We start from the raw sequence: 11,080 nt of genomic DNA, 5'->3' as shown, positions 1-11,080 counted from the left end.
CACCCACAGCACGGCAGGGAAACAAAAAAAAAGACACAAAATGGACCACGTTGGAGAGCTGGGAACGCACACAGAACAGTTCACCACAGAGCTCAGCATGGCAGAAAGAGGTGTGTGAGTCCAGGTCAAGGTAGAGAGCTTGTTTTGGTGGATGGAAAACGATGAAGAGACTGCCCAGCTGCAGCTTTTTGGGCAGCAGAAGGCAAAAACAAACAAACAAACAAACAAAAAAAAAAACAACTCACAAGGTAGAAAGAAAGCAAATGTGTTTGCAGCCTGGGTGAAATTTTTCCTCTCACTTCTTCTTGCCTCTGTTCATTTACTGTAATTTGGGCACTTTGATCTGTGTCTGCTCATGAAGAGCAGAGAGGGTTTGACGTGTCACTCCTCTCTGAGGTTGTTGGCGACACAGAACCCAAACAGGAGCAGAGAACAGGAGAACTGGGAATACTGAGAGCAGGAGAACTGGGAATACTGAGAGCAGGAACACTCGATCCAGGAGGACAAAGCTGGACCCAAGGACAGGGACCTGCCATCTGTGGCTGCCCCCAGCTCAGCAGTATCTATCACACCTCCATGCAGGAACCACAAACAAGTCACTCTCAACCCCTGAATGCAAAGGGATGAAGAGGCACATTCCAAAGAGTCCAATCCATTCACAAATCCAACAGAAAATTGGTTGCTCTGAGCAGACACAGCCAGAGCACCAACGACTGCGAGAGGTTCTGGAGGAAATAGGGGCTTCTTTGTAACCACAGGAGGATGAAGAACAAAGTGTCACAGGACTGGGGGGTTTTTTGGACAGAGCCTGTTCTCTTGACCTTTTTATAGCTGTGAAGAGAAATAAAGACTTCCACTTTTAGCAGTGAGTCAAGTGAGAAAACACCTGGTAAAAAACCTGATTTCCCTTCTGGCTATAAAATAGTGAGTGTAAGAGGGGGAAAGCCCCTTCTTCAGCCTTTGTTCTCTGCAAAGCCATTGTGTCAATTTGCAAAGGACACAAGTTGAAAGCAATAAAGCAGCAGCTTGTCTGTACATTTGATCTTTTGATTCATCCCATGGGGGAAATCTTTATTTCCTGGAAGGAAATCGTCACATGGGGGTATTCCCTGTGAAAATTGCAACAGGAGGGATTCCCATTTTCTGGCAGGCTCCGCTTTGCAGTTACAAGGGGAATTCAGAAGTTATCTGGCAATCTCAGAGCATCCTGTGGCTCCCAGTAGTGCAGAATGGCAAATCCACAGCTCAGCAGACACCTCTGGATTGGCATTTGTGCTCATGGCACAGAGATCTTCCCTAAAATACTGTTTCTTCTGGATATGGGCAATGTCCCTTCTGGGGCTGTACTTGGAGACAGTGGATCTGTGAGTGTGAAACGGCACCCCAAGAAGGATTGAGGATATTCTGTGTGTTATTTCTGGATGAACAAAACCTCTGTGATCAGCAGGGATGCAAAATTCCCTCATTTCAGACCAGGTAGAAGAGAAGGATGGAACTTTATAGCTGCTGACTGCTACGTGTCTTTACGTGTGCCAAGAGCCAGGGAAGAATCAGGCAAGGCTGGTAGAGATCTAATTTCAGAGTCTGGAACAGAACCCACACCCAGAGCTGCGTGTTGTTTGTTTGTTTGTTTGTTTATTTTTCCCCAAATCCTCCTGAAGCTTTTGAGACACAAATCCCTGCCCAGAGCCTCCTGCAAAGAGCAGGAGCAGACAGACACACAGTGTCTCTGTCTGGCTTTATTTCACATGGGTTTCTTGTTTACCTGGCTGCTATGGTCACTTTCCATTTTAAATAATTCTCTTTTTCTTTTTTTTCTTTTTTTTTTTTTTTTTTTTGGCTGAGTAAATAACAGTGAACAAACCACCAACTGTTCATAATCCACCAAGAAAACAAGCAGCTCTGTTCTTGGGGTGAGGGGACCCAGAGGGCAGCGATGGCAGGAGCCCGAGAGCCCAGATGGGACTTGAAGGGATTTTCCTGAATTTGTGTATACCTTCCAGTCCAGGAGGTAGATGTGCTCGTCCACAGAAGGACTGAGGCCCTCGAGCCCTCAGGAGAGCACCAAGGAACCTGTAACACAGACACACTACTGGAAAATATGAGAAACACACGTAGGAGTTGGAAATAACTGGCCAGACAGGGACAGTTGTGCGTGTGTGGCACTTGGCAGAAAAGGCTGTTTCTGAAACAGGCTTGTTACTAGACATTTCCATTGTATATTTATCTATAAAATACATTTACAAAACTGGAGAAAAGCTGCAGAGGCCTCTGAAGGAAGATGGATTTCTGGAGAATTGGAACATACCCTTCGTTTGAGCATAAAGGACGTACAGGAATAAATGTCTTGTGTGAACTCAACAGGGATTTCGTGGTTAATCCTCCTGGAACCACAGAAGCATTACAGACACCAGCTAGTTTGTAGGCTTTCTGCTGATGCACAGAGCCTGAATTTCAATTTAAAAGCAGCCTCAGTGCAGTGTAACATCCCAGTCCACTTCCTGCCCTTTCCCACAGAACACCACGATACAGGTCTTGCTCACCTGCCTCTCACAACCCTAAATAATTACATCCCAAATTCACTTAAACCAAGCTGATACCAAAGGCCCTGTCAGTGCCTGCCACCCCACACCAAACTGCACTGAAATCAGGAGTGACCAGCACACCTGGGCAGTTGTGGCTGAACCTCCCAGAGTCCTGTGACAATGGATTCTACAATTTAACGATGTGAAGAGTGTGAAAATCTTCCTCATGTGGGAGTTGTTCAAAGTGCACACAACGATCATAATCTTGTCAGATGTCTAACTACTTTTTCTAGCGTTATTACATCATTTTTGAGCAGAACCCACAGAGCCTTCAGGACACCTGAGGGCACTGGGGACGCACAAAACGACATTAAGGTTTTTTTCAGTTGAATTCCCATTTCCTTCCTTAATAATTCCTGACATTTAGATGCCTTTCGGAGTGCAGCTGAACAAGGCAGTTGGTTGTCAGGAGCAACTGTGACAGTGACTCTAAGATCGTGTTCCTGTGTGGTTACAGCACATTTGAAGCCTTGTCGGTGTTTATTCTGCTTACATTATCTGCTACCACTTGCGCCACTTTGCTTTGTTGATACTCTGTTTCATCTGCCCTCGTAATGCTCAGTCATTTGGCACTCTGAAACCCTCTCGTGACTCTCTGCAATCCCCTCTAGATTAGGACACCCTGAATAATCCTGTGTATATAAGAGCCAGCTCAATCCAAACCCTCTCTGGAGATGCTTTTTGAACTGACACGCCCCAAAAAAGCTTTTTGGCTGCTCTTTTATGTTTGTTTGTTTGGTTTTCTTTTCCACTAGACAAAAACACTTTCCTCTAAATGGCTTCAAGAGTGGCCATTCCAAATGTATTTACAGCTCTGTCAGAATGAAACAACAGCAGAGGACATTTCCCCTTGAGATGTACTGGGTTATACCGGTTTGGTTATTTTCCAGAAGCCCCTTTAGGGACTGGCATCTAGGTTTGGGTTGGAAGGGACCTTAAAACTCATGTTGTTCCACCCCCTGCCATGGGCAGGGACACCTTCCACTAGAGCAGGTTGCTCCAAAACCCGTCCAACCTGGCCTTGGACACTTGCAGGGATGGGGCAGTTGCTGTCAAGGGAGGAGAAGAGGGTGTGCCAGAGGAGGAAATGGTGTAACTGTGGGTTCAACTGCTGCTGCAGGGTGGAACTGGCTGTAGATGGTTACAGCAGAGAGAGGAGGCTGGCACAAGTCACCCAGGAGCACAGTTTTATAGGCAAAAAGCATAAAGTGCATTATCATGCTTAAGTGATTAATTTAAAAAAAGCAGCCTCCTGAACATCAGCACACTGCAAACATAAAACCACCCGAGGCAGATGGACAGATTGTTCCATTAGGCTAAATTGGCTTGTTTGGTCAGAATTGCCTTTATTCTTGCTTTTATTTTGCCAGGGGGAATACTGGCTCTTAGGAACTGCTGCGAGGTTTTATGATCCAGCACAGAGACTTCAGAACAACTTTCGTTTTGAGCAAGGTTTTCTCAGGGGGTGGTGGTGGTGTCGTATTTTTTAAGCCAATTTCCAGTGCAGCAGGTTTCGTTTTCCACCCAGGGCCACTATCAGCCTTTTCTAAACCACTCTTCCTGAACAGCAGAAGAACACAAGATGACAAAGACAAACACAAGAAAGACAAATTCACTGCTGAAGTCTTAAGTACAGACTAAAAGGCTCTCCAGCACACATGATGGCAGGACCATTTGATGCTCCTCTTGGTGGTATTGCATCTTCTGCAGAGGCTGCTTTGCCAACAGCTCTCATTTTAAAGGCTGATGGAGTTTGAGAGGTTATGGATTTAGGAGAAAAAATACTGTTGACTAAGGATATAGTGCTTGAGTCCAAAATACATGAATAGAACTAGAACAAAGTGAGGCACAGGAGCAGAGAACTGCAGTTTACATGGATTTAACTGCTGGCCAACTCCTGTTTGTATGGGCATCCACTACTATGGAGAAAAACTACTAATATCCTTCAGCTCCAGACATGACTTCATATCCTAAGGCATGTGCCATCTAGCTGTACCTCTCAAAGCCAGAAGGATCACTCACAGACCCCAAGAAAAAGCCACAGCCACCCTGGAACTTTTGTCCACAACTGGTTTGGCCCTGATGAATGCCTGGACCACAGGCTGGGTCATGGAACTGAGACAAAGAGAACACAAGACAGCCCAAGGGCTGTGAGCTCTGGCTGTGCAGGAGAAGCAGAGTTTCAGGGCTGAGAAGGAGTCACCCAGATTGATTCATTCACGTTCCTCAGGTTTTGTTACCATTCCTGATGGGGCTTGTTGAGTACATACACTTCATTTTTATTGCTGAGGGCAGTGATGGGATCCTCTGCACTTCATTTATTAAAGATACAAAGGTCTTGTCCTTCATGTTGCCCAAGGAACCAGAGCAGACTTTGCCCTTCATCCACCAAAAGCAGAGAGGGGAGAAAAGGGGCCTTAAAAAGTCCCTTTGTGAGTTTTTACTTCACAAACTCTCCACTTGTTGTCAGCAGCACTTGATCTGTACTGCACTACTACAAGGAATTAATTAGAACCAACTGTGAGACAGCAATGTTGACACCTTGGGTTCACAGAAGCATCTCTGTTTCCTTCTGAGATTTGTTGCAGACTTTTCTGCCCAGTAAAACACTTGCAAGAGTCTTGGTACAGGAGTCTCAAGAAGGTTGAGCAATCCAAGGGAATTCCCTTTATTTTACAGATCTTTTCTCCATCTGATCAGTCCAGTGTCACAGACTGCCAGCTATGGACCTTTGCTGAAATTATCTCTTTCCTTTCATTCATTTTTCTCTCAAGTAGAGCTACAAGAGGAATATCTGACCTCTCCCAGAGCTGAACTGCAGTCAAACAAGAAGCTACAGTTTTGCCTCACCCCTTGAAGCAGAGGCACAAAAACTGCACTATGAGATGGAGCAACATAAAAATATTGACCCACTGTAGGAGAAACTCCAAAAGCTGGGGAGCTGCAAGCAGTGGATGCCCAATTTTAGGAGCCTGTAAGATACATCTGGTGAAGTGGATGGAGACTGTGTGGGTCAAAGAGTTCCAATTCCAGCCCTTTCTGCTGCAGGGTTTTAACTGCAGGCTGCAGTGGGGAATATGGATCACCAAACACAAAACCACAAGCAACAGAAAACTGAGAACACATATGTGCTTGCCCTCAGCACTGCTGCCTGGGAGCTGTTCTCCAACCAACAAAAACATCTCAGTGGCTGGAAAAGATGAACAGGCCCCGTTGCCAAGTCATGGCCCGAACTATTCCAGGGGCAGAAAAGGCAGCTGGACTGCTGGTAAAGAGCAAGGCTATTTAAGGAGACTCGTTCTGGCCTAATGGAAAATGCAAGGATAGAATTATCAATTATTTTAAACTAAAACAACATCTCAGGTCCAGGAAAAAAGCCATCACAAGGAAGCACAAGAGAGAAGCTGGTTAGGTTGGGCTGGCAGCTCAATCCAGGTACAGAAAGAGCAGAATAGGCTGCTCTTTAGAAGAAAGAAAATTAAATGTTTTCCAGAAGATGGTGATTCTGGACAGTGTTTCAGCCTCCAAAGCAAACTCTGAATGCACCTGCACTGTTGTTCCAAGCCCTGGCACAAAGCTGATGTGATCACAGGGGCTTGGGTTATCACAGGGCAGCCACAAAAGCAGTCAGTGGGACAGAGATAAAGAAACTACTCTTAGATATTTAGCTATGTATTTACATTTTAAGTCACACTGCTTATCTGCTTTCTCTTTCAGCCCTCAGGGCAGCTGCTCCTTGTGTGCTGCACAGTGTTCCATATTAAGAATTCCTATGCAGACTCCTGGCTGCCACCCAGGATGCATGTTAGAGAGCAAACACACAAAGCCAAACAAACAACAGTCCCACAGACTCTGAGAAACACAACTGCCAAGGGGGACTCCGAGCTGAAATCTAGAGAGGCAAAGCTCTTCAGCAGGACCATCAAGTGCAGCTTTGTCTGCTGCAAAAGCCACTGTAACTGAACTTATCACTGTTCTTTTACCACTTAGTCCCAGACTGTTCACAGCCCCAGCACAGCTGCCCCATCAGATGCTCAGAAGTCACAGCAGCAGCATTTGACATGATTTGTAATGAGGGAGGGCAGCAAAAAACCCTGGTTTTCTTTCACAGGACTGCTCTGTCCACTGCCTGTCACAAAAAAAGGGCAAACTCTTCTCTTCAGAATTCAGTCCAAAATGCAAGTTTAAAGGAATTCTCAACGTCTCTCTGCCCTGCTCCTCAGCACTTCCCCTGCTTGCAGTTACAAATTCCAGCAGACAGCTCTATAAATACAGCCCAACAGTTCAGTGCCATGGTCTGTGACGAAACTTTTACAAGAAGGTTCCCCAGGACTTCCCAAAATTAACAGCTCTGAACGACTTCTGCAATTCCTGTTCAGGACGGAAGCAGATTTGAATGCACACGCACCAGAGAATATCTTGTTTACACAGTGTGTTACAGCCTGCACTGTGGTGCTTATTCACAGCACAGGATGTATTCATTTCTGGCTTCCAACAAACCAACAGCACTCGATTCTGAAGGCCAGAACATCTTTCTGTCTTGTTTGCTCTCCTGGGACGAGCATAAGTGGGTGAGGCAGGGAACCATTCCAGTGTGCAGCACAGGAAGTTCAGCAGGTATAAACTGGGTCTGGAAACGAAGTTGGTGATCTAATATGCTGCTGTCATTAGCAGCTCAGATGTAAGAGAAAAAGTAAATCATGCTTCCTGCCTCTCTGTGCCAGTGGAGATGCTACAGGGTGTTTTACAATAACCCTCGGGTCCCAAACAACGTTTTTGTCTGAATGGTTTTATTCAGCCTCACAAAATCACAGAGAAACTTTGCTGGACACCCCGTTCTCCCCACCTGTTCCCACAGCCAGCTGCATATGTTAGAGAAGCTTGGGTTGGGACTGTGGTGGATCTGAGTCAAGGCCTCCAGTAAGAGAATTGGGGTATTTAAAGTAACTGCACAATATTGCAGTGATGGGTGACTGACTGCAGGACACCTCGGGCCAACTCCCAGTCCTTCCACCCCGTCAGAGTGGCTTGATGGACAAGGCAGGGCTGGGAATTCATCCACACTTGGCATTTGTAGATGGCAAAAATGTTTTGCACCGGCTGGATTTTACTGAGTCAATCTCCAGGGGTGATGTATTAAACAGAAAAAAAACCCCAGAGTTTTCTGCTGTAAAGACAAGTTACAGCTGCCAGTGACAGAGAAATGCAGTTGCTGGCAGTGCCAGACAGCTGCTATTTAAGGGTGTCTATAGATACGTAACGGAGGTGGCATTTCCAGAAAACCCGCCTGGAAATCCTGGGGAGAAAAAAATTATCTTAAATGCTAAAATTAGAAGTGACTAATACCAGATCTGTGGACTTGAGGAACTAGTTGATTCCTGCCTGGCTTGGACAGACAGCTCCTGAGATGACTGAACACCAGGTAGTTTTGACTTTTCATTAGTGGAAGGATTTGCTCTGATGCTTCAGTCACACCGAGGCCTGTGTGAATGAATTAACACCAGTGCTCACCAGCTCTCCCTGTGCAGACACACAGGGAGAGCTGGGGAGCAAAATTTTACTGCTACACTGGCACTGGGAACATTCTGAAGCGACCCTGCTGTTTTCTGGGCTGGCAGCTGCACAGAAGGAAGGATATATTGGTGAACCCCACGAGTCTCTGACCTGTCTCACCTTCTATTCTTGAGAGTATTAGCACAATTCACTTAAGATACGTGAGGACTGGATCAAATCCAAGAGAAGAGATTAGTTTGGACTAAGGAAGTGGATGCCAGGCAGACAAAAGTCAAAAGCCATCACGCACGTGGCACACGCAGAATGCCCAGTTTTGGGTAGTTCAGGACCAGGAATTGTTGACCTTCACAGAATTCAATGCATCACCTGCCCCAGGACGAAGCCAGGGCTGAAAGCTGTGTCCTCCCACGCGCTGGAACTTACCCAGGAAGAAATACTCCGGGGACTTCTTGTCTGTAGCAAAGTCTGCCATCGCCCCACCGAAGCGCAGCCACAGCCCGAAGGCAATGACAGCCAGTCCTGCCAGCTGCAACACAAACACAGCAGTCAGCACCGCCCAGAAAAACAGCTGGAGAGCACCCCAGAGGTGTCACTGGCACCTGTGCTTTCCTGAACCCCCCCCCACCTCAAAATTCAGGGAGCGCTCGCCGGTGTCTGACAACAAAAAAATTCCTGTTTTAGGGCAGTGTGTGCTTTGTTTCAGCTCTTCAGTGTAGTGGTGCTTCTGAACTAAATAGTGGCTCTCAAACCTGGTAAGTCATTTAGTCATCAAAACTCGGCCTGAGTTGCAGCAGGGAATGGAATCGGGCAGGAGACCCCCAGCAGAACCAGGAGGTAAAAGGATTGTTGCACATAAAGTGTCTTGGAACACAGAAATTACAAACTTGCAATGGATGCTGTCAAAAAATTCCTGTTAATGCAAACAAGGCCAGGTCACAGGGGAGTGTCACAGCAGGTTGTTTAAGGGGAAAAGTCTGCAGTCGGTGGTCTCAGCCCCATCACAGGCCAGACAAATTATCATCTTCTCAGGCAGCAATGGGTACCCTGGCAGACAGCTCCAGGATCCCACAGGATCAGGCACAGTGTGCTGTTGCTGTGCTGATGGAGGCCCAGAGCCTCGGTCTGTAGCTCCTGCACAACCTGGACAAGGCTCCCAAACACCTGCTGCTTCCCCTGCCCATGGCAGCCTGGCCTGGTGCCTTTCTAACCTGCCCTGCATTGCCTGGCACTGGATCCACGTGCCATCATCTCCATGAGCCAGGAAAGCAGCGAGTGTACAGCGTGGGATGGTGGCTGTCCTCACAGACGTGTCCTAGCAGAGCCTGAGGGTCCCCTGCCACCCTGTCACAGCATGGGGACCTCCTTCCTGGCAGGCAGGGGCTCAGCTTTGGGCTGGTAGTTCGGGCTGAACGCCCCAGCCAGCTGAGGAGATGGTTTCTTCCCTCCCGGCGAAAAGGCAGGACAACAAAACACAGTAGTTGTCGCTTTTGAGAAACAAATAACACAGAGCTTTGTCCTTCTGCTGCCCTGCAGCTGCAGCTGGGCAGCATCACTCTGCCCCTCCAGCTCGAGCACAGCACCACTGTGTCCCCGGGGCGCGCAGCGCTGTCACCAAGAGGGAACAGCATTTGCTTTAACTGAGCTCCCAGCATAAAGGAGACAAAAGCCCAAAACTGCTTGCTCCAGAGAGGCTGAACAGGATTACTTTGTGACTTCTTTTTAAAAGAACCCAGTGAATCAGAAGGAAAGAAAAAGACGTTTAAGAAGATGACATTGCTGATTGTTTTCCAGCGTGAAAAACTGGAGAGCTGAAGGGAGGACAGAGCGTGAGGGAAAGTGAAAGAGAAAAGAAAGCGTGAATTCAGCTGTGCTGTGGCACTGGGAGACTATTGAAAAGGTGCAATGAGGGGAGAACGGGCACAGCATTCCCTAAATTTCTTGGGGATGATGCGAGGGCTTTCCGTTAGGACGAACTTGTGAACGCAGCAGCCGCTGGCTGGCTATTGGAAATGACAGGAGTAAAACCCACCGTGATGCTGTGAAACGCTCCGCTGCACTCGGTGCCGGGGAGAACCTCTCCCAGCCTCCTCCTGCAGCTCTCTGGTTGCCGGGGAAATGGCCACTGCTTCAAACTATCAGTTTAAGACAGAGGCTGCCTTTTCCCAGGGGTTTCACTCCGCATCAAACCGGTACTTCCCCAGGGAAGAGCCGTGTCTCCGTGGGAGCAGGAGCCGGGAGCGCCGGCTGAGCGCTGCTGTCACTGCTTGGGGCAGCTCAGCTCCTCGTAGGGACCCCCCTCCCGAGCCGCCCACCCTCCCCACCCGGGGCCACCCCCGCAGCAGGTGCCCCCGGGGCGCCCCGCCCGGCCCCGCTCCGCCCGGCGCTCACCCAGAAGGTCAGGTTGAAGATGAAGAGCAGGATCTTGATGCAGCGCATCCCCCCGCGCCCCGCGCCCATGGCGGGCGCCGGCTCCGGCAGCAGCTCCCGAGGCGGCTCGGCCCCGACTCGCCGGCCGGGGCGGCACCGGGGGCAGGTGCGGGGCCGGGCGGGGCCGCCCGGGCGGATCCGCCGACCTGGGCCCGCCCCGGGGCGGACTCTGTGCCCGGGGGTTCCCGCAGCAGCCGCGGCCCGGGCGGGGCTGGGGAGCGGCGGGGGCGCTCCCGGGGCTCTGCCGGGCCCCTCGGGGCATCCCGCGTGTCCCGGGGCCGTGCGGGGACGCTCAGAGCGCTGCAGATGCTGCCCGCGAAACCGCGAGCGGCACCGAGGGTTTGGTGTCCGTCCTCCTTAAAACTGTACCTCGTGCTCGTAGACCAAGGGCCCCCAAAGTTAATTTTCCGATCACTGATAAATACTTTCACCCTGTTCTCTAGATTTGACCCAAAATGCTGACTCTGCCACCAAAATCTTACAGCTTTCTCCTCTTGTGATTTTTTTTCCCCAGCTGCTGTTTTCCTTCGGTCTTCAAGAACTTCTGAGTCCAA

General features: G+C 48.9%; 1 protein-coding gene across 1 annotated transcript in view; it reads right to left on the bottom strand.

Moving 5' to 3' along the window:
- Positions 1–10,601, bottom strand: part of TSPAN2 (tetraspanin 2) — a 17,634-nt gene extending 7,033 nt beyond the window's left edge. The window contains exons 1-2 of the mRNA XM_027897426.1: positions 10,488–10,601; positions 8,523–8,625 (exon numbers count right to left, since the gene is read on the bottom strand). Of these exons, the coding sequence (XP_027753227.1) occupies positions 8,523–8,625; positions 10,488–10,556 (172 nt within the window). The 5' untranslated portion in view covers positions 10,557–10,601. The remainder of the gene's footprint in view (positions 1–8,522; positions 8,626–10,487) is intronic.
- Positions 10,602–11,080: the final 479 nt, after the last annotated feature.

Source organism: Empidonax traillii, unplaced genomic scaffold (genome assembly GCF_003031625.1).
Source record: "Empidonax traillii isolate 1590-97213 ecotype Southwest subspecies unplaced genomic scaffold, ASM303162v1 scaffold541:size654180, whole genome shotgun sequence".
In the NCBI taxonomy this organism is placed as follows: Eukaryota; Metazoa; Chordata; class Aves; order Passeriformes; family Tyrannidae; genus Empidonax; species Empidonax traillii.
The sequence above is the reverse complement of the archived record's forward strand: the minus strand, read 5'-3'. Positions and strand labels throughout refer to the sequence as shown.